The 24,216-nt window shown below is 40.6% G+C and overlaps 1 protein-coding gene across 2 annotated transcripts in view; it reads left to right on the top strand.

The window, feature by feature from the left end:
- Nucleotides 1-20,991, top strand: part of LOC120403720 (vitamin D 25-hydroxylase) — a 45,496-nt gene extending 24,505 nt beyond the window's left edge. For both annotated transcript variants that reach the window (XM_039535242.1, XM_039535244.1), the window contains 4 exons: nt 4,724-4,865; nt 14,500-15,132; nt 18,795-19,124; nt 20,497-20,991. In XM_039535242.1, coding sequence (XP_039391176.1) covers nt 4,724-4,865; nt 14,500-15,132; nt 18,795-19,124; nt 20,497-20,672 — 1,281 coding nt within the window. In that variant the 3' untranslated portion in view covers nt 20,673-20,991. The remainder of the gene's footprint in view (nt 1-4,723; nt 4,866-14,499; nt 15,133-18,794; nt 19,125-20,496) is intronic.
- Nucleotides 20,992-24,216: the final 3,225 nt, after the last annotated feature.

Genomic DNA, 24,216 nt, shown 5'->3' with positions numbered 1-24,216 from the left:
CCTGACTACCCCGTCCTGGGACCCCTGCCCCCAAATGCCCCCCAGGACCCCAACCCCTATCTAAGCCTCCCTGTTCCTTGTCCTCGGACTGAACCCTATCCCCTACCTGTCCCCTGACAGCCCCGATCCTTATCCACACCCCAGTCCCCAGCCAGACCCCCGGGACTCCCATGCCCCATCCAACCACTCCCCGCCCCTGACAGGACCCCCAGAACTCCCAACTCATACAACCTCTCAGCTCCTTGTCCTCTGACCACCCCCTCCAGAGACCCCCCACCCTAACTGCCCCCAGGACCCTCTTTGCTCCTGGTCCCCTGACTGCCCTGACCCCATCCACCCCTGCCCCTCACAAACCCGGAAATCCCTACCCCATCCAACCCCCTGCTCCCTGGCTGCCCCCTCCAGAGACCTCCACCCCTAGCCACCCCGCCAGGATCCCACCCCCATCCAACCCACCCTGCTCCCTGTCTCTTGACTGCCCCCACCCCTTATCCAAGCCCCCCAGCCCTGGGCCCCTTACCTTGAGGCTCCATGCAGAGCCAGACACACTGCCCCGCGGGAGAGCACAGCCCCGGCCCTCAGAGTGCTGCGCATGGCGGCGGCAGCGCTCCAGTTGAGCAGGGAGCGTGTCTGCCTCCCCGCAGAGCCAAACGCTGCCCCGCGGGAGCGCACAGCCCCGACCCCCCAGAGCACTGCATGCGGCGGCAGGGCTCCAGGGGAGGGGCCGGCAGCTTGCTGCGCTTGGCTGGCGCTCCGGCCCCGGAGCACGAATCCTGCGGCTTGCCGTGCCGGGAGAGTGGGGCTATTTGCCCACCCCGTGCGCACGGTTATGCTTCTGCTCCCTGCTCCCACGGGGTAGCAGAAGGCAGAGGAGAGCAGGCGAGGCTGGGCAGGATTTTTAATGGCATGCTGGAGTCCGGACAGGCTCCAGCGTGCCATTAAAAATTGGCTCGCGTGCCGTCTTTGGCACGCATGCCATAGGTTGCCGACTCCTGGTCTAGAGGAAAGCAACAACGATTAAAGGTCTAGAAAACATGACCTATGAAGAAAGATTGAAAAAACTGGGTTTGTTTAAATGACTGGTTCTTGGAGCAGCTGGTACAGAAACCCACAAAGGGAGAGGCAATTCTCGATTTAGTCCTGAGTGGAGCGCAAGTTCTGGTCCAAGAGGTAACTATAACAGGACCACTTGGAAATAGTGACCATAATATAATAACATATAACATTCCTGTGGTGGGAAGAACATCTCAACAGCCCAACACAGTGGTATTTAATTTCAGAAAGGGGAACTATGCAAAAATGAGGAGGTTAGTTAAACAGAAATTACTAGGTACAGTGACTAGAGTGAAATCCCTGCAAGCTGCCTGGACACTTTTCAAAGACACCATAATAGAAGTCCAACTTAAATGTATACCCCAATTAAAAAACACAGTAAAAGAACTAAAAAAAGAGCCACCGTGTAAAAGAAGCAATGAGAGATAAAAGGCATCTTTTAAAATGTGGAAGTCAAATCCTAGTGAGGTAAATAGAAAGGAGCATAAACACTGCCAAATTAAGTGTAAAAATGTAATAAGAAAAAGCCAAAAAGGAATTTGAAGAATGGCTAGCCAAAAACTCAAAAGGTAATAAAGTGTTTTTTAAGTACATCAGAAGCAGGAAGCTTGCTACACAATCAGTGGGGCCCCTGGATGATCAAGATACAAAAGAAACACTTAAAGACGATAAAGTCATTGCAGAGAAACTAAATGAATTTTTTGCTTCAGTCTTCACGGCTGAGGATATTAGGGAGATTCCCAAACCTGAGCCATCCTTTGTAGGTGACAAATCTGAGGAATTGTCACAGATTGAAGTGTCACTAGAGGAGGTTTTGGAATTAATTGATAAACTCAACATTAACAAGTCACCGGGGCCAGATGGCATTTTCCCAAGAGTTCTGAATGAACTCAAATGTGAAATTGCGGAACTATTAACTATGGTTTGTTACCTGTCCTTTAAATCGGCTTCTGTACCCAGTGACTGGAAGATAGCTAATGTAATGCCAATATTTAAAAAGGGCTCTAGAGGTGATTGGCAATTACAGACTGGTAAGTCTAATGTCAGTACCGGGCAAATTAGTTGAAACAATAGTAAAGAATAAAATTGTCAGACACATAGAAGAACATAAATTGTTGGCAAAAGTCAACGTGGTTTCTGTAAAGGGAAATCATGTCTTACTAATCTATTAGAGTTCTTTGAAGGGGTCAACAAACATGTGGAGAAGGGGGATCCAGTGGACACAGTGTACTTAGATTTCCAGAAAGCCTTTGACAAGGTCCCTCACCAAAGGCTCTTATGTAAATGAAGTTGTTATGGGATAAGAGGGAAGATCATTTCATGGACTGAGAACTGGTTAAAAGACAGGGAACAAAGGGTAGGAATAAATGGTAAATTCTCAGAATGGAGAGGGGTAACAAGTGGTGTTCTCCAAGGGTCAGTCCTAGAACTGATCCTATTCAACTTATTCATAAATGATCTGGAAAAAGGGGTAAAAAGTGAGGTGGCAAAGTTTGCAGATGATACTAAACTGCTCAAGATAGTTAAGACCAAAGCAGACTGTGAAGAACTTCAAAAAGATCTCACAAAACTAAGTGATTGGGCAACAAAATGGCAAAGGAAATTTAATGTGGATAAATGTAACACATTGGAAAAATCAACGCCAACTATACATACAATATGATGGGGGCTAATTTAGCTACAACTAATCAGGAAAGAGATCTTGGAGTCATTATGCATAGTTCTCTGGAGACGTCCATGCAGTGTGCAGTGGCAGTCAAAAAAGCAAACAGGATGTTAGGAATCATTCAAAAAGGGATAGAGAATAAGACAGAGAATATCTTATTGCCCTTATATAAACCCATGGTAGGCCATCAGCTTGAATACTGCGTACAGATGTGGTCTCCTCATCTCAAAAAAGATATACTGGGGCACTAGAAAAGGTTCAGAGAAGAGCAACTAAAATGATTAGGGGTTTGGAACAGGTCCCATATGAGGAGAGATTAAAGAGGCCAGGACTTTTCAGGTTGGAAAAGAGGAGACTAATGGGGGATATGACAGAGGTATATAAAATCATTAGTGGTGTGGAGAAAGTGAATAAAGAAAAGTTATTTACTTGTTCCCATAATATAAGAACTAGGGGGCACCGAATGAAATTAAAAGGCATCAGGTTTAAAACAAATAAAAGGAAGTTCTTCTTCACACAGCGCAGAGTCAACCTGTGGAACTCCTTGCCTGAGGAGGTTGTGAAGGCTAGGGCTATAACAGGGTTTGAGAGAGGACTAGATAAATTCATGGAGGTTAAGTTCATTAATGGCTATTAGCCAGGATGGGTAAGGAATGGTGTCCCTAGCCTCTGTTTGTCAGAGGGTGGAGATGGATGACAGGAGAGAGATCATTTGATCATTACCTGTTAGGTTCACTCCCTCTGGGGCACCTGGCATTGGTCACTATCAGTAGACAGGATACTGGGCTGGATGGACCTTTGGTCTGAGCCAGTATGGCCATTCTTATGTTCTAACCTAAATGAACCCAAAGTTATGGAGACAGATATGAGTCAAGGAAGCCAGCAGAGTATCAGAAACCTGGAAAAATCTCTGACTGGATGGGCTCAGGCGTTTGATCACAAGTTGAGGTGGTTCAAAAGTTTTGGATTTTTTTTAAGCAGAATTTTTTTATTGTTTCTTTAAACAATCAAACAACAGCAAGCAACAAATATTTGTCCACACACTTCTGAAACCCCAAACCATGTTCAGGTTTTGGCAGACTAATTTCAGCTTTTCAATTAAAAAAACCACAACAAATTTTGAAGGAAAGCAGACATTGTCTGTGATTTTTTCCTGCTTTTTAAAAACCCCTAGTTTTCTATCCAAAAAAAGTTTTGATGGAAAATATTTGTCCAACGCTTTTAATGAGCTTTAGTGCCTTTTAGCACTAGCTGATGCTGAGAACCAGTGATACCTTGTAAAGGTGACTTGAAAAGAAGTTTTCTCAAAACTGGGTTTGTGCCGAGATGCGGAAGGTTTTTAAATGTTTATTTTTCCCAGGGCTGCCCGGGGGGGGAAGGGGGGAAGTGGGGCTATTTGCCCTGGGCCCCACAGGGGCCCCCATGAGAATATAGTATTCTATAGTATGGCAGCTGCTTACTGAGGGCTCAGCTCTGCAGGCAGAAGTGCAGAAGGGTGGCATGGTATGGAGACCTAGGGTTACGTAGTTTCATCACCATGCCTTTCTTCTCACTTGTAGAGATGGTTCCTGCAAATCAGAGTAGGGGATAGTTTTGGGAAACTTGCATGGCACACCTATTTTGTGGATAAATAATACTCATAATAAACAGAGGATTTCATGGAACTGTCAATTCAATATCTTTCTATTAATAATATTATTTAATATTTATATTGCAGGAGTGTTCAAAAGCCTCAGATAGAATTTGGGCTGAATTGTAGTTGGCACTGTTCAAAAAACACATAGAGACATGGTCCCAGCCTTAAAGAATTTATAATCTAAAGTTTAGGGAGAAAAGATTATTCTGAACAATGTTTATACTTGCAATCTGGAAACAGTTTAAGAAATATTTATTGTAGTGATGCTTAGTTCTACTTTTTCCAGTATTGTCTCCATTACTTATTCTTGAAAATGACTTGCAGTTTAATTTTACTAGTGCACTTTTGTTCATTTGTTCTTTTCAAAGATTTTCAGTCTTGATCTTGGAGGTATATCTGCTATTGTACTGAATGGTTATGATGCTGTAAAAGAATGCCTGGTTCATCAAAGTGAAGTTTTTGCAGACAGACCATCTCTTCCATTGTTCAAGAAGCTGACAAATATGGGAGGTATGTATTGCTGTCATGAAAGGGAAGATAATATTTTCTTATTACATTGGATACTTGCTTTAGATTACTTTCCCAATCTTTTAATCTCCTATTCCAGAATATTTGACATTTTTCTAAAGATAGTGTCTGGGAAAGAGTCCCATACGTGGGCTGTGCGCCTGAGCAAGGGAAGTGGAATTCTTTAAGCCCTAAAGTTAATGTTCTTATGGTCTGTGGTAGCAGCAGGTTGCAGCATGAGTCCCCTCCCTCCTCACTGGTGATCACACACAACCCAGGGCACTGTTGACTTTGGAACTTTTCAGTCACTTTTTTGACAGTGATCAGGGAAAGATGTTTATGCAGAAGCTACACTTCTTCATCTGCCACTTCAAGTCTTCCAATTGTTCAGTGTTGATCTTATTTGAATATTTTTTTTCTATTGTGTCCATTCCTGCCTCCCGTGCAGGTCTGGCCGTTTTTGTGTGTTAATTTGTTTTCTATGAGTTTTTCATCAGTGTGGATTCAGGATGATCAATAGGAAGCTGGTCTCACACTGCCATAACCACAAAAGTCACAGTCCAGGAGAGTGAATTATTCTATATTTTACAAGAAAAAGCATTTCACTGAATTGAGTTGTAATGCTGATTGCCAGCGTCTTGGACTCAGGAATATTTTCCCTCAGGCTTTAATTACTCAGGTCCAGATAGCTCTCCTAACACAGATTGCTTCTCTCTTCCCCATTTTCTCTTTTATATTAATTTCTGGTCACTGGACTGGGTAATTTTGCCATTCCTCCCTTCTTCCTTCCAAGTGAACTGGGGGCAAACATTAACTAACATATTTAAGTAGCAAGAAAAGTAACTAAAACAGATTTTGTGCGCACACATCATATATATTCATTCTTGCAAAATAAAGACTAAAATTCTTAGAATGCAGAAGTTTTGTTTCTCTTTGGATGCATGGGCTTTTGTTCCATTTTAGCTGTGAAGAAAGCAGTATGATGCCAATGAATTTTACTTTTCATTTCAGATATAGTTGGACCTTGCATTAAAATCTTCATGGCTGTAGACTATTTTCACTCTCATTCAGAGCTCTGTTGCTATCCTTCCCAACTCAAGTGGAATAAAAAAACCTTCACATGCTTTGTCATTCAAAATATAATTTGCTCATTTTTTTTTCCTGTGCCTGTGACAAACCTAGAAAAATTAAAGAAATGAACTGATCTTTTGGAGAAAGACAAAGGCAGAATTTTAAATCTCTTAATTCACCTTTTAAATTCATGTAGAATCAATTTCTCAATATAACAACCGAGGTAAGGACACATAGGGTCTTTTAAACCCTTATGCTCCTTGAGTTGTCCACAATTGAAGTGTTTTGACTGTGGACCCTCTCTGTGTAATGGTGAAGAAGTAATGGTCTAGATTAATCTCTGGATGTAGGATCTGGACTCTGGGATCCAGCAACAGAAAATCCACCAGAAGCAGGAATGTAGTGGTGCAAACTACCCTTGAATCTCACTCCACCGAGAGGTTATGAGTTCCAAGTTGGCAAAACTGGCCCAGACTAGCCATGGTATGTGCTGATTTAGCAGCTCTCCTGGGGCAGCTTTCACTGGTGGGAATCCTATGAAGCTCAGCCGGAATTTAAAGTTGTTCTTCCCTGAGGGAATTCCCACAAGGTAAATACACTTTGTGACAACTGGCCCTGTAAGCATGGCTGTGTACATATTCTGCAACTGACATAGATAAAACAGTAGTAAAGGGAGCAGTTGTCAAATATGAGGCATCATACAGACATCACCTTTAGTTCCAAGTGCAAACCATGCGTCTTTGACTTCATTTTGCTAATATAAACACAGAGTGCACATATAATATATTAAAATTATTTATTAAAAACCCCACACAATTTCTCCTTTGAGAGAGGAAGAAGGAACTACATGGAACAAACACTAGTCAGGTTGCTCAGAGCACTTCAGTGATTACTACGTTGATGAGGGACTTAAAATAATCGGTATAGAATAGAATCCACCCCATGGAACCATGTGTTGTTGTTGTTTTTTTTTAAAGTATTGCACAGCTAAATTGTGAACATAAATGTGAGCATCTGAAAAATGGGGGCCTATACGGAAGTTGGAATTCAACCTTAACTATAGAAATCACTACAGACTACCACTATAGTTCTGTGGCATCAGCATTTTGTCATCTGAGTTCACTTAACTTATTATTTTATATTATTAATTGTCAGTCTAAAATTCAGTTTAAAAACAGTAGTACATTTTTAAAATGTCTAACCCAGTGGTGCCCAAACATTTCCTGTTGCACCCCCTCTCCCCCTTTACCAGTAATGGAATCTATCCTCATCCCCCCTCCATTACTGCACAGTTGGCTCAGCAGAGGAGCTTGGGCTGATGGTGGAGCTGGGGGCAGAACTGGAGATGAGGGAGAAGCTGGGGCTAGAGGCAGAGCTGGCCTAGGGATGGAGAGGGAATGAGGGCAGAATTGAGCAGGAGGCAGAGTGGAGCTGTGGCTGGAACTGGAGATTGGCTGGAGGTGGAGTGGAACTGGGATTGGAACAGAGCTGCAGCTGGGGCCGGAGCTGGACTGGGGGCAGAGCAGGGGCCAAGGTGGAGCTGCGGCTGGGGGCAGAGCGGGGCTGGGTGTTGCTTCCTCCCCACCCCTCTTGGGAGCTGACCCGGGCCCCACCATGCACCCTCCCCCCAAATGTTCCTCCGCACCCTCCTTGGGGGGCATGTCCCACAGTTTGGGGACCACTGGTTTAATCTATTGAACTGCCTAGAAGTATAATAAAATTTAGTATTCACATAACAACCTTACCATCAAAGCAGTATTTCTTGTCCCATCAACTCACTACCTCCTAGATACCCAAGAGAAAAGATGGGCTTTGTAGTCAACACAAAGGGTTAACAATGCACACTGGTGGACCGAGCTGTACAAGTAAGGTCTCTTCTTGGAGGATGCCCTGCCATCATCAGTTTCTCTTTTATACTGAGGGATCTCTGACTTGTGTGTCTTCTCTGATAGCTATTGTAGCAGAATCACACACAGAGAGAAGCAGTCTCACAAGTAACTGGGTTTCAAACCATGCAGGACTCTAAAAACTAACACTTTGAACTAAATCTGAACATTTATTATTAGGTTGTGCAGATTATGGAGTACTGGTATAACATGTACTCTGAGATAAGCAGTATGGAACACAAAATGCCATATCAGAAGAAATCGGTTGGTGAAAAAAGGAGGGTAGGAAATCACTGTCAGCCATTGGGTCCATAAGAAAGAATTCTTCTTCAAGTGCTGTCCCTCTGGGTGCTCCACTTCAGATGTCGTCAATTGGAGATTTTCGGTAGCAGTGTCCGTCAGGGCTGCACATGTGCAGTATTTGTCTCGCGGTGCTGTTGACGCCTTGACTAGCATGCGTGACCCGATCCCCCCCCTCAGTTCCTTCTCAACCTTCCTCGGCCTGAGACAGAGCCCTGTAGCGGTGTCGAAAGGCAACCTAAATAAATAATTAGAATTAGTTAGCAGTTATTGGTGTTAGTTAGGTTTAGTAAGTTACTAGTCTAGATATTTCTCATCGCCTTTTCTGTTTCCCTTAAAAAAAAATCTTTAGTTATTCCATTTAAAAACAACCTCAACAAGGGACATTAAAACATGTCTGGCTCACCAGGTTTCAAAAGATGTTCCTTGTGTAAGGCTGCAATGCCGATTTCTGATGGCCACTCACTCTATGTCTGTTGCTTACGTGAGTTGGACATACCACAAAAGTGCGCTCACCGAAGCAACCTTAAAACCAGAGCCAGAAGAGATCGAGATCTCCAACTTAAACTCATTCTTATGAAGAAATCCCTTCAATCAGCTTCTGAATCTGGACAGCAGAACTCCCCAATCAGGGACTCTCCAGGCAAGTCATTGGCAGAAACATCAAATACTCACTACTCCAAGAAAGCAAGGAGAAGAGAGACATCGCCTCAGCAGCGAGAACCGTTGAAAAGAAAACAGTTTCCTGCAAGTTCGCTATCCTCAGTGCCAACTACACCAAGAGTGAGCACTTTTGATGCACCAGGAACCTCCAGCACCACCCACACCGGGGCCCTACTAGCAAGGTTAAGGAGTCGAGAGGCAAACACAAGCCAAACTCCTCCTCCATGGTACCATCAACACCAGTGAAGGCAACAGTACCACAGCCTTTAATGCCAATGCCTCCACCTCCGGTGCCTACAACACATTGGCACCACCAGCACAGACCAAGATAACCCATAAATAATCATCTCTGACCACAGCGCCTTCAGGGCCGTGCCCTTTGGTGCTGACATTTTTTAAGTCCTTGGTATTGTACCAATTTATACAACAGGAGGACATGGCAGTATCTTCCACCCCACACTCACCACTATACGGTACCAAGGTTCACCGGTAGTAACAGCATCATGCCACCATTCTCCAGCAATGAGGAGGACAGTCTAGAGAAGGGCACCTTTTCATCGTGCCACTCCTCACTGTCCGGTACCAGGCCAATGCTGGGACATATGAGATCTAGAGACCACTGAGGCCGAAATATACAGCCATGGTTCAGACACCCATGGATGTGTCCACCTATGTCATTCCCGATGCAATGGCCGTAATGGGACACAGGGGCAGCCTACATGAATCAGTACAACAGACCTCAAAAGAGACACCATGTTCCTTTACAACCTCAGTACAGGAGCTGTCAGTGGCCCCTGAGGAAATGGAGGATGACAGAGAAGTGGAAATGGAACAAGGCACATCACCTGCCCATAATTCATCATCATTGCTGGATGAGGCTGACATGCCACCGCTTCCTATGGCTGCAGATGACTTTAAATTCCAAGAATTGTTCCGGCATGAAGCACATAGCTAAAACGTCCCATTTGAGGAAGTGACCAAGACCCAGCATCAACTTCTAAAGATCCTACACACATCATCTACGTCCAAAATAGCACTGCTAATTAGTGATGTGATAATGGAGCCAGCAGAAATAGCATGGCAAACACCAGTCACCATTCCCCTGATATGTAAAAGAGCTGACAGGAAATATTATGTCCCTAACTAAAGGAATGGACTTCCTCTTTTCACACCCTCACCCTAATTCATTAGTGGTAACCGTGGTCAATCAAAGAGGAAGACAACCCCAGTACAGGTCCACTCCACAAGACAAAAAGACTGGAAGAGGCTAGATCTATTCGGTCACAAAGTATACTAATCCACAACTCTACAATTTCACACAGCTAATTATGTTGCACTCCTCACAAAATATGACCACGACAGTTACACGAAACTCAGACAGGTCCTTAACGACATCCCCAAGGAGAGGAAGGAACAATTTAAGGCAGTCCTTAACGAGGGACAGATTGTGGCAAGAACAGCACTACAGGCATCCCTCGACATGGTGGACATGGCTGTACAAACAACAGCCACAGCGATAGTCGTGCATAGAAAATCCAGAATCTGAAGGACTTACAAAGTAGAAGATCTCCCCTTCAACAGAGATAAGTTGTTCTTGGCCAAAACAGGCAAGGTCCTTCACTCCATGAAGGACTTCTGGACAACTCCCCACATCTTAGGCATATACACACCTTCGAACAGGCGGAGAAGATATCAACCATACCAGCGTGGCCAGGAGAGTACTTTCCAAAGACAATGACCTTACGACTTCCAGAGACAGAGACAATGCCCACAGAGACTCTGAACCCCACAGTCTCAGCCTACTGCGTCCCAGACACCATTGGGCAAGACACAATTTTGAAACATTGGTCAAGGGTTTGAACGATCTCTCCCAACAACCAGTGCCATCTACACATACCCAGATCTTTGGTCACTGACTGTGCTCATTCTATTCACACTTGGGCATCCATCACCATGGATCAATGGGTTTTGGAAATAATATGATTGGGTTTCGCTAGCCCCATCAGGGATCCCATTCCAACAGGATCCACCATTCATACTGATCACAACAGATGCTTTGCTGATCGACTGGGACACACACTTGAATCAGCATACAATCCAAGGGAAGTGGTCTCCTCCAGAGACACACTTACACATCAGCCTGCTCAAACTGTACATGGTTCACAACGTGTGCAGTCACTTCCTCCCAATGATAAAAAACAAAATAGTAAGAGTCATGACAGACAACATTGCATGTATGTTCTACATAAATCAAGAGGGAGGACCCTGTTCTCATTCTCTATGCATAGATGCCATAAAATTATGGAATTGATGCTTAAATCACAACATCACCATTACCACTTCACACCTTCCAGGCTGCCAGAACACAAAGGCAGAGACCACGAATGGGAACTGAATGACAGTATCATACAACACATATTCCAAATGTGGGGGTTACTCATCAGCCTATTTGTGACAGCACGAAACAACAAATGTCCACAAATTTGCTCATGAGTAGGCCTGGGACCACGACGTAGGGGAACGTCTTTCTCATCTGATGGGATGCTCCTCTCCTGTACGCATTCGCACCGATACCACTAATCTCAAGAGTAAGACACAAGATACAGACTGACAAAGCCAAAGTCATACTTATAGTTCTGACATGGCCCAGGCAGACCTGGTACCCATACCTGAAGTACATGGCAATCTGTGCGCCACACAATCTCCCTCTGTGACAGGATCTTGTTTCACAAGATGAAGGTCGAGTCCTCCACCTGAGCCTGGAGAAACTTCAAGTGAGGGCATGGCTCCTCCATGATGAGCTAACCTGTTTGGAACAAGTAAAACAGGTGTTAGTAAACAGCAGAAAACCAACCACATGTACCACTTACCTCCAAAAATGGAAAAGATTCTCCTTATGTTGCCAGAACAAGCACGTATCTGCACTTAAGGCACCACTCTCGTTAGGCTTGGAATACATACTACAACTAAAGAACTCAGGGCTTTCCACAGGCTTAGCTAGAGTACACCTACCACCAATTACCGCCTTTCACCATAAGGTTGATGGCGTATCAGTATTTGCACACTCGATGACAAAACGTTTTATCACAGGCATATAAAATGTGTACCCAGAAATAGGCGAACCCATGCTACTATGGGACTTAAACTTGGTGCTTAAAAGCCTTACCCAGAGCCCGTTTCATGCTACTAGCCACATGCTCCCTTCTCCACTTATCGATGAAGATGGTGTTCCTGGTTGTAATTACATCCGCAAAAGAAAAATAGAGGGCTTATGGCTCATTCCCCATACACTATATTCTTCAAGGACAGTCACACTGAGACCACATCCAAAATTTATACCCCAAATATCATCCTCTTTCCACATCAATCAACCGATTCACCTACCTATGTTTTATCCCTAGTCTCATGCGAATACACAAGAGACTGTCCTACATATGTTGGGTATCCGATGTGCATTAGCATTTTACTTGGACAGAACAAAGCCCTTCCGAAAATCCCCAAAGATTTTTGTTTCAAAGACAGAGTGTTCCAAAGGCTCTACAGTATCCACTCAGAGACTATCGAAATGGATTTCCAACTGCATCTAGATGTGTTATGAACAACTCAAAACAGAACCCTCATCAGGGCCTATTCAACAAGAACACTATCTACCCCCCCCTCCTCCCCTCTACTTCAGAGTTCTCAGTGAGGACTCTATGGTAGAGAAGAAACCGAGGGTGTTGGGTTGCGCACATGCTAGTCAAGGTGCCAACTTCACCGCAAGATGACTACTGCTCACACGTGGCCCTGACAGACACTGCTATAGAAAATTTCCTATTGATGGTGCCGGGATGCACTGACACCTGACTTGGAGCCACCCATAGGGACACGCATCTTGAAGAACCTCAGTTACTGCACAAGGTGAATAACCTTCTCTTCTAAATATTCTCCCATAGCTAAAAGTGTGTCAGTATATAAAAAAATAAGAGCATAACCCCAACCCCAACCCCATTCTGTATTACACAGGAAGGCCTTTATATTAGATAAAAATGAATTGCTATAGCATAATTAAGAAGCCAAGTGCCTGACACTCTGAGATTGTAGGTAAGGGTGGGTAAATAAAGGTGATACCTATCTGTAGCCAGAGCCATCCTGTATTCATTGACATATACACCGTGCAACTTATCACTCTGAAACTAAAACAATTTACCTTTTTCTTGTTTTGCTGGTGTTTTTTTTCTTTGGGTCCTAGAGACAAAGTGTCTGTTATCCCATCTTTGCACAGAGATGTACATAACTCTCATCAGGATTTGACGGAATTGCTAATAAATACATGTCATGTTCTGGAGTGCAGTCCAGACCAATGAGGGGTTATCACTGCCTGCCCTGCAACCTTGAGTGCTTTGCAATATTTGCTGTTGTAGCTCACAACTAACCTACCGTCATGCAGGTCACACCCTGAGTATCTGTGTGTTATACACCCGTGGTTTAGCAGCTCTGACCACCATAGCCTGTGTACAGCCCCACACTGGTTTTCACCAGTCGGGGTTACTACTTGCAGGGTGACCCAAACACACTTCCAGTCCTGAAACTTCCCAAAATCATGTTTACTATAATGTTCAGCTCTCTCCTGGACAGTTAAAAGAAATAATATAGTTAATTTGCTTCTTTAAGGAGACAAAACACACCAGTTTGCTACATTAACTGGAGTTGACATTCACTTGGGTACAAACACAGCACTGTTGGTTTAGATCAATAGTTTTTAATAGATTTAAAGTGAGTTCAAGAATAAGAGATAAAGTTAGATATGGCCACAAGCAAATAAAAGTGAAAACACACATCTAAAACTTATTTTAGCAAGTTTTGGTTGAAGGCTTTGTTCAAGATGGCCTTTCTCACTCACAATCTTCTAGCAAGAGTGTGACCTACTCTCTCCTTGGTCAGGATCCTTCCAGAGGTTCTGGAGCCTTTGTCATCTTAGGTGAAAGTGATAACTTGGAGTTCTCTGACCCTTTCTTTTATATCCACTGAATCTCTGAAGTGGATTCTCCTGAACAATACCCCTCAAAGTAAAGTTTATTCAGGCTGTGAGGAAGGCACTTGGAGTCTGGTGGTGAAGGAAGCTCCATGTTCTTTCTTCCCCCACCTTTGTTTGCTGAAATGCAAATTGTTCTGTTTCCTGCTATCTCCTCCCCTGGTTGTCTTGGAGATCCTGTTTACTACTTACATGTAAACTGGGGTAAACACACATTCCTTTGTTTAAGGACAGACCTGTTTAACAACTTTTTCCTAGGCAGAGCTGTCTGGTTTTGAACATTTCCTAATAACATCATACAGAAGAAATTAATACCTTTACATATAATTTTGCTATATAGATTTCACCATGATATTATTGACAAGCAAGTTACTTGTTTTCAAATGATACGTCAAAAGGCATATTATTACAATAGCATGTAGGATGTGTTTTCATATGATACCCCATGAGGCATATTATTACAATATTGTGTAGGCTGTGAATACACAGGTGCTTTGGGTCACATTTCTTATATACGTTAATGAGGAAATAGACGTCTGAATCTTTCCTGCACTGGAGTGAACATTACCTCACTGGGACATCTCTATTTGTGAATATACTTTTAGAATGGACTGCTGTTTTTCATAGTTTTGTTATCTGTTTAATAAGGATATATTATATATTATATTATATGAATAAAACACTGTTGAAAATGTATTTTCAGGTTTATTGAACTCTAGATACGGTAGAGGCTGGACAGAGCATCGCAAGTTAGCTGTAAGCAGCTTTCGTTGTTTTGGATATGGTCAAAGGTCCTTCGAACACAAAATTTCAGAAGAATCCATGTTTTTTCTTGATGCCATTGATACATACAAAGGCAGACCCTTTGATCTTAAACCCTTGATAACAAATGCAGTCTCAAACATTACTAATTTGATTATCTTTGGAGAACGTTTTACATATGAAGACACTGAATTTCAGCACATGATAGATATTTTTAGTGAAAACATTGAATTAGTTGCTAGTGCTTCAGTGTTCTTGTATAATTCTTTTCCCTGGATTGGCATATTACCCTTTGGAAAACATCAACAACTGTTTAAGAATGCAGCTGAAGTCTATAATTTTTTGCTTAAACTTATTGAGCGTGTCTCTAAAAAGAGGAGGCCTCAGTCACCTCAACATTTCATTGATGCATATTTAGATGAAATGGATCAAAGTGAAAATGATCCAGAGTCTACATATTCAACCAAAAATTTAATTTTCTCTGTTGGAGAACTTATCATCGCTGGAACAGAAACCACAACAAATGTTTTAAGATGGGCAGTATTGTTTATGGCTCTTTATCCGAACATTCAAGGTAAGAATTTTTGTCATTTCTGAGGAACTGATATTGTAGCCTTTATGGTGAGAATTTAGAGTGCATTTTCAATGTGGTGTGTTGGAGTTGCCAATACTAATCCTTATAAAAATAAAAATGTGTGTGCATTACTCCATTATCTCCCTTTCTTAATGTATCGCAGACAGACATGCCAATGCTATTTTATCTGCAGATAAAATGGGTATCTAGTTACCATTAGGATAATATTTTAAGGGGTTTTTTTTGTAAACACTTCAGTGAACTTTTTTTTAAATAAGGAGAGATTTACTTTTATTGTGTGTAGGTTGAACAATATGATGACTCAGAATACTGGCTGGCAAAAGAATGCAAGAATCAGCAAAAAAGTGTAAATCAGATTTTGGGTAACTCTTTGAACCATTTTTTAATCCTTAAGTGCATCAATCCATAACAGGTTTATGTACTATGCACTTATATGTATTTACATTGATTATTGGGGGGAAAAAGACAATATGAGCATTTTAAAACAACCAGTGTAGCATAGTTCTGAAGTACAATGCTAACATGTATTCTTGAAGATGGTCACATTGACATTTTAGTGCAGGAACTTGAACATTAAATGTCATTAGTTAGCTTCCTTTCTGAGTTCACACACCTTCTGAGAAGTGTTGTTTTTTCATATCACAACCTTGTAAGTGCTCAGGTTGAACTAAGACTTTTTAATACTTTCGGGAATAGGCCAGTTAAGTGGCTTAAATATTATTGTGTGAAAAGTTGCTATTTTATATATGATGGGCCAAATTTTCTGCTCATGTAAATGGATGCTGCTGCCTTGACCTCAATGAAGCTGTACTCATTAACAAACACCAGCAGAGAATTCTGCTCAGTGTTTAATTTTCATACATTTGTTTAACTGGTTTAACCGTGCTCTCCTGTACATCTTGGCGATTCCACAGAAATTGTGATTGTAATTGCATAGGGACCATCACTTAAAATATCTTATACATTTTGGAGGGCCTCTATTTCATCAGAAGGATTTCCTAAACTCCACATTTATATGTCTACACCTTGTCAGCAGCTAAGATCTAGGGGATAGCAATATATGTTTGTATGTATGTGGCATGAGATGGAAGGGAAAAATTGAAGGCTAATAATTACCTTCACAACTAGCTATATTTACTCTCTTTTAATTTCCTCATAATACAGGATCATTCTTACCTTAAAAGCAGCATACAGCATTGCCAACTGCACATAGCAGGAAGTCACCAGACAAACCCTGAAAAGTCACTAGATGTAGCTGTTTAAACACTCAAAAGGAGTCCAAAATGTCACCGAACAAAATTTCCAGAGAATTCTCTCTCTCTCTCTCTCTCTCTCTATATATACATACACACACACACACACAAAACCAAGTACAGTCACAATCATTCACAAGCAGCTCAATAGTGTTAATATATTCCATTCCATGCTCTTACTACATTCTGTTGCATACTGGAAGCAACTATAACAGTACACTCATAAGGAGGGTGCCCTCTGCTCATGCTCATTGGGAAGGAAACTGCAGCCCTCTGCTCATTGGGAAGGGCACTCTGTACACTGCAACCCAGGTTGGCTGAGGTTGGTTAATTTCAGCAGAGCCTTCCTTTCTTGTCAGCCTGGATTTGAGCTGACAGGTTAGTGAAAGGGAGAGTCCAGAACCAGGGGGAAGAGGCATTCACCTGACCTCAGCTTGGCGTTGCAGGGAGCCAAGAAAGTAGATTTAAAAACAAAAATCCATTAGCTGGACCCCTTTTTCCCCCACTTCCAGGGTTTCATTTCTGAAAACAGCTGGGCAGCTAACCCCAGGCCAAGCCAGGGGAAGGAGTAAAGTGGAACTGAAATCAAGCTAGCTCTACCTTTGATCCTGTAGTAAGGGCTTCATTCCTGGAGGCCCCTGTGTCATTCCACCCCACCTTCCCTCCATGCGGCTCTCCTCGCTGGCTAACCTGCCTCCCCCACCCTACCCACTTCATTAGCCATTTTTTCCTTTAACACAGGGTTTGATACCTACTATTGAGTGGCAAGAAAGAACATATTTGGGTAAAAACAAACCCTGGCTAATGTGCTGCTCTCTCCAAAGTGCGCTTGGCTTTAGTAAAGTATTTAATTAGCTTCCACAAACTTATTTTCCTCATCTGCAGATTATAGTGATCTCAGCCCAAGAAATCCTGGAATGTGATTCCTTCTGAGGACAAGCTCAATTGAGATGTAATGACGTTGACTTGGTGTGCAACAGAATGTAGTAAAAAGATCATGGAGTGGATTTTATTAACACTGTTGAGCTGCTTGTGAATGATTTTGTGACTAGATATTGGTGACTTCTTTCTCTGAATGTCACTGTAATTGGCAGTGAAAGTCGCTAGATTTGTCACTGGTCACTTTTACACTTATTTTCTCACTAGGGAAACCCAAAAGTCACTATATCTAGTGACAAAGTTGCTAAGTTGGCAACGCTGGCAGCATATGGCCTTATTCCCTTCTGCATTAGGTCTTCCCCAAAACATCATCTTCCAACAGGGGACTGAAACTAGGCACTGTGTGGAGTTTTGTGTCTCAACCAGATCATTTAAGAGGCACTGTATTGTTAAAACACAAAGCAATCCCTCTCCTCTAAATTTCTCCTGTGATCTCAACTTCTGTTAGCCCTTGGGAGAAAAATAAGCTTAGGATTCAAGTTCAGATTCTTTACATAGCAGTAAATAATATTAATACCCTGCATTTATGTATACATTTTCCACATGAGAATCTCAACATGTATCAAAAATAATAGTTAACTACAAAATGCACTAAGGTTCTGGTCTGATCTATCTCATGCACTTTCTTTGGGATTGGAGAGGTTAGTTTCATTTTAAGAACTTGGTAATAGATCTTCATTGTCTAGATGTATTGTATTGATGCCAGTCAAGCTGTATCGCTGCTATTTTATGTGATTTAGGGGCTGTCTAATGGCATTAGCAAACACATTGATAAAGTACATCAGGAAAAAAAGAGTAAATGAGCTGTTGCTCTGTTGAGCAAACTATTATGTGATTTTTCAATGTGGAGTTGATTTAAAGGATCCAATTATATTTTTTCATTTTTAAAAAAGAGCTTGAAAGAGAAATAGTTTAATTTATATCCCAAAAAGTTAAAAAAAATATCCAGAATCCAGCTAGAGTTGTTCCTCTGACTTTTACCATAGTGTGCCTAACTATTTCAAGATTCTTAAAATGGTGGGTGATTTTACACAACATATGTGATGTACTACATTGGGATAATTAGATAAAAAATTAAGTAGCTCTTAATTCTGAATTTTCTATACACGGTCTTCTCTTGTGTTTGATTTTTTCTTTTTGCATTTAATATACTTCATCTTAGCTATCTAGAATGTGATGTTACTTATTCCAATTCTCATGAGCTCCTTGAAAGGAGAAATTTATTGAGTAAAGAAAAACATTGAAATCAAGATTACGGCTCCAGTTTGTAGTGAAATTACTATTTCTTTGAGGCTTGAAAAAACTGTCAGCAGTGGAATGAGAGTACGAGAGGAAATTAAAAATATCTACCATACTAGCTTGTTAGGTGCTGCACTAAGTACTAAGGCATTTCTAGTCTTAACACAAATTATTAATGTATTTTGCAACTAAAGGTTTTTTCTCTAACAGGGCAAGTTCATAAAGAAATTGATTTAGTCGTGGGCCCAAACAAAACACCTTCTTTAGACGAGAAATGCAAAATGCCTTACACTGAAGCAGTTCTACATGAAATTTTAAGGTTCTGTAACATAGCTCCGTTAGGTATTTTCCATGCAACTTCTAAGGATACAGTTGTGCGTGGTTATTCTATCCCTGAAGGCACTACAATAATTACAAACCTCTATTCTGTACACTTTGATGAAAAGTACTGGAGTAACCCAGAAGTGTTTTATCCTGAACGGTTTTTGGACAGCAGTGGGCAGTTCATCAAGAAAGATGCATTTGTTCCTTTTTCACTAGGTAAGAGCTCATGCCTATTCATACATCTATATACAATAGTGTTAACTGATCCACAATAGACAGCATGATGTAAAAAAGCTACACTTATGATAAAACAACTGTTTGTAAAGTTATATTTAATACAGTGCGTCAGAGGCTTGGTAAAGACCATAGGTGCTGGAACTAAGGGTGCTGTCGCACTCCCTGGCTTGAAGTGGTTTCCATTATATACAGGGTTTACGATTTGGTTCAATGGCTGTCAGCACTTCCACTTTATAAATTGTTCCAGCAACCCTGGCAATGTCGTGTAATGGTGTCTCCTATATAAATTAAAGGACATTTTGATACAAAAAGTGATCATGTCATTTAATGTTTTATAAGTTTGTTTTATCTGAGGATTTTACACAGCCTCTGTCATTGTGGTTTCTAACTGAGTTTTGTTTATTTGGCAATTGATGCAGCAGATTTTTGTGTCTGATCAATTTTCATAATCCAGTTTCCATCTTTGAGCACTTGAAATTGCAAAATATAAATACCTTATTTTAAATTTGGATTTAGGATGTCAGCTAATTTTGTTTTTCCTATTGATCACTTTTTGGGAAAATAAATACAATTGATTTGGAGCAGAAATTTGGATTATCCAGAACTACTTGATTGATGCTGCAGATGCATTTATGGAATACAGTGTCCTAATTATTCAACTGATCATATAGCATGTGGTTTCTTTATTAAATCAGTTGAGCAAATAGCAAAACCCCCAAACCCTTCAGACTAAAGCTTTCATCTTACAGAATCTGGAGAGTGTTTTCAAGCTTTAGAACAAAATAAATTAAATGTCTTACTAACAATTTAACCTGCTCCTATTTATCTGCATTTGTATCTTATCACATTGCTTCTTGCCTCTTGTACTTCATCAACTCTGCTAGCCTTGACTGTCTATTTATCTGCTTCTCCCACAAGCACCTTTATGCTTCCAGGCTGTCTATTATGCATGGAATGAGAATTAGTGTATAAAGCCACTACACTATCCTACTTTAGATCCATTCAAAAGTCCCACTTTTCTGTGATATTCATGGGTAATTACCAACTGATGATTGGCAATAGACAATAGGCACAATTTTGTTGTCTTTTGCAAAAATCCCATTGATATCATTAGCAGTTTTTGCCTAAATTAAGACTGCAGGATTCGATTCAGTGGTACTTGTGTTGTCAAAACTACAAATGTTTTTAAAATATGACCCTTAATATAATTTGCACATATCCTTTCCTATGAATCAGACCCAGTATTCTGTCCAAACAGCTCCACTTAGCGTAGAAGCAGAAATAATTATTCTTTTTTTAAATGTGAGTACAAACATGATTACTGTAATTTTAATTTTTTTTTTCTATTCAGGAAGAAGACATTGTCTTGGAGAACAACTGGCCAGGATGGAAATGTTTTTGTTTTTTACTTCATTACTTCAGCGGTTTCACCTGCATTTTCCACATGCTTTGATTCCAAATCTGAAGCCAAAATTAGGCATGACATTACAACCACAGCCATATCTCATCTGTGCTGAAAGACGTTAAAGCATATAGGCCTAACTCTCAGCTGGTGTAAACTGGAATAGCTCCACTGAATAAATGGAGCTGCACCAATTTACAGCAGCTGAGTATCTGGCCCCATCTTTTATTTACAACTATCTTGTTGATAGTCTTACCAAAAGAACAAGAATTGTAAACACTCTCTGGTAAAGGACTTACACACAAGTTTTGTCTTATACATACACTTTTAGGTATTTCAAGCACTTGTATGTAATTTTCACAAAAAAGACATTAATACTTTTCATGTGCTTATAGATTCTATTCTCACTTCAAAAATCTAGATCAGGTTCCATTTCTCATTTCAACTTTCAAAATTTCATTGAATTACCCTATTTAAAGATTAATAAAAAAATTCAGCTACTGACACACAATATTTTCTATTATACATGATATTTAAATAAAGTTGAGAAAAATAGTTTCTAAAATTTTTAACATAAGCAGAAAACTGTTTTTAGTTTGGGAGAATGTTCTGATAAATTTGGAGAGCTTGGATGAAACCTGTTGCAGTCAGAGTCCTCTCATGAAATCTCAAATAATAAAAAACTGCCCCAAACTTATTTTTAGAGTGCTTCATTAAAAATATATAAACCCCATTTTTCATTAAAAACCCTTTTTTAAATATGTTGTAATAAATCATATATCTATCTATATATTCTTCCTTGACAAATCCCCTCTTGCCCACTTGTATCCATTCACAATGCTGCTTCAAAGATCATTTTTCCTGGCATGACATTTCAGGTATATCACCTCTCTTTCTACAGCCTTCTGGTTATTCCACATTCGCCACTGCATCAAATAATAACTACATGTCTTCACTTTTAAGGCACTTCATGGCCTATACCCACCCTATCTAGCGTGCCTTATATGCTGTCAGGATGTTGAATCATGCCTCTGTTCTGACTGTTATGGCAGCCTTCATTGTCCATTTGTTACATTTTCAAACAAGCACCTTCTTATTGCTCCCCATGCAATCCTATCTACTGTTAAAAATATGTTACTTATTTCTAGTTTAAGCTGGCATCCCTTTAACTTCCAGCTCTTGGATTTGTTATACATTTTTCTGCAAGACTGAAGAGCCCTCTACTATCACCTTCTGGTCCCCATGTAAGTAAGTACTTATAGACTGTGATCAAGTCGCCCCTAAATTGTCACTTTGGTAAGATTGAGCTCCTTGAGTCTTTCACTGGAAAGTAGGTTTTTTTCATTATTTTAATCATTCTTGGGGCTCTTCTCTGAACCCCTTCCAGCTTTTCAACATCTCTCTTGAATTGTGAAGATCAGAACTGGATGCAGTATTCCAATAGTGATCGATCAGTGCCAAATACAGAGTTAATATAAAATCTCCACTCCTCACTCCATATTCTTCTGTTTATACATCCAAGAATCACATTAGCCCAGCAGTTCTTAGACTTTTGCCAGCACAACCCCATTTTAATAAATTATTTCCTTCTGGGACCCCAGACAGCATGGCAGATGCCATTTTGATCAGCATTAATTATATTACCCTCCTTTAATTCTTAATTTAGTCCTGTATCAGCTGTTCCAAAATTTTGGCCAAGATCATTGTCACTCTGTAAAGTCTTGTAATTACCTGGGTCATCCAATTTACCATTTTAACATACTGTTATAATGTTATCTTTCTTCCAATCCTCTGGAAATTCACCAGTGTTCCAAGAGTTACTGAAAATCAAGTACTGGACATTACTGATCCAGATTGATCCTGGGCCAGCACTTTTAAAACCCTTGGATGCATTTTAGTCAGACTTGCAGATATCAAAATGTGTAACTTCAATAGTTGCTGTCCTCCTGAGTTACTGTTAGAATGGAAAGTATTTATGTCATCATCATGTGATAGGAATACATCATCTGTTTTTTTTCCCAAATACAAAACAGAAATATTTGACAGCTTCTGCATTATATTATTGACAGTTCTATCATTTTCATCTTGTAATGGACCAACTCTAGGATTCTTTGTATTCTTAATATACTTAAACTCCTGGTTGTCCTTAACCCTGCTGGCCATAGATTTCTTCCTATATCCTTTTGCTTCCCTTATTAGTTTTCTGCAATTCCTAGCTCCTAAAATATATTTATTGCTGTTAGCTTCCCCATTTTTCCATTAATAAAATGTATTACTTCCCTTAAGCCAAGATAGCCTTTTCTTCTCATCACAGAATGTAACGATAAAAAATATTTAATCACTCTGTGAAATTGTTTCCTATGGTGAATTTGCTAATATTTGTCCAGACTAGTTTTAAGTGTCCCAGGGGAGACTATTATGGAGCCTTAGATGTCACTGTAGGGAAGCTTTCTTAGATTAATCCTAAATTTTACCTTCCTTCATTTCAGTGCATTAATCTTAGCTAAGCTCCCCTTAACTATGCCTCCGTCATACCACAATAAACAATTCCTATTCCCCTTTGATGTTGTCTCTCTTCAAATATTTGTAAATTTATGCTCCCCATCCTTGTGTTAAATTTATATAAAGTTAGCTTTTTTAATCTGTCCTCAAAATCCATCCCTCCAATACCCACATCACTTGTTGCTCTTTTCTGAACTCTCTCCAATGTATTAATATCTTTCTGGTCATGAGGTATCCAGAACTGAAGGCAGTGTTTCCAGATACAGTTGCATTAGAATCAAAGAAAAGAGAACTATTACCTTTTTCACTTGCCCCTGCATATGCAATTAAAAATATCCTTGGGAAAACTACATTGCAAATTCTTGTGTAATTGGTTGTCTATTATCATCTCTAGTACACTTTTAGTATGACATCTTTTCAGGTTTCTCTTTCCTATTGAGTGTCTGTTAAAAATTATCCCCCCCAGATTATGGATTATTTTAAACTCTCTGTGTACCTTGTATCATTTCTCTGTTTTGATTAGCATTTGTAAATAAGGGCCAGATCCTGCTACTCCTCTTCATGCAAGTAGTTCCGTTAATGTAGGCTTTTCTCTGAATTCACCTACTACTGAGATGCCCAGAATTGAAATCAGTATTGTGGGTGTAGTTTTATCAGGAGCCACATTGACTTAATGCTGCTTCATATTCAGCCCAATATTCCATTAGTTTGGTTCTGCCATATCTACAGATGCCTGTGGGGCACTGCCAGTCGACAAAAGCGCGCTACTTTGTGGACACAGCTAGTCTACATGAAAATGTGCTCTAGTATAGTTACCTCATCCTCCTTCTCCCCTTCCCTATCTCTTTGTTTGTTCAGCCACTCCTTGGATCTTGTCATTAACCTAAATTTCAGTTTTTTAGGGCTGGGACTATCTTTCCTGTGTTGTTACAGTGCCTAACATAATGGGTCCCATGTCCCCGATTAGGGCCTCCAAATACTACTGTAATATAAATAAATTGCAGTTCCATTCTCACCACTAGGTCTGTCTCCCCACATTATCTGTTCTCATATGCAATTATAAATTTGATATTGTATATATAAATGTCTCTATATCCACAGTGTCTGTGTGTGTTTGGATGGATGTTTTGTGCTTAGAAAACATATAACAACTTTTTACATTAGCAT

The sequence above is a fragment of the Mauremys reevesii genome, linkage group 4 (assembly GCF_016161935.1).
Source record: "Mauremys reevesii isolate NIE-2019 linkage group 4, ASM1616193v1, whole genome shotgun sequence".
NCBI classification, from domain to species: domain Eukaryota; kingdom Metazoa; phylum Chordata; order Testudines; family Geoemydidae; genus Mauremys; species Mauremys reevesii.
The sequence above is the reverse complement of the archived record's forward strand: the minus strand, read 5'-3'. Positions and strand labels throughout refer to the sequence as shown.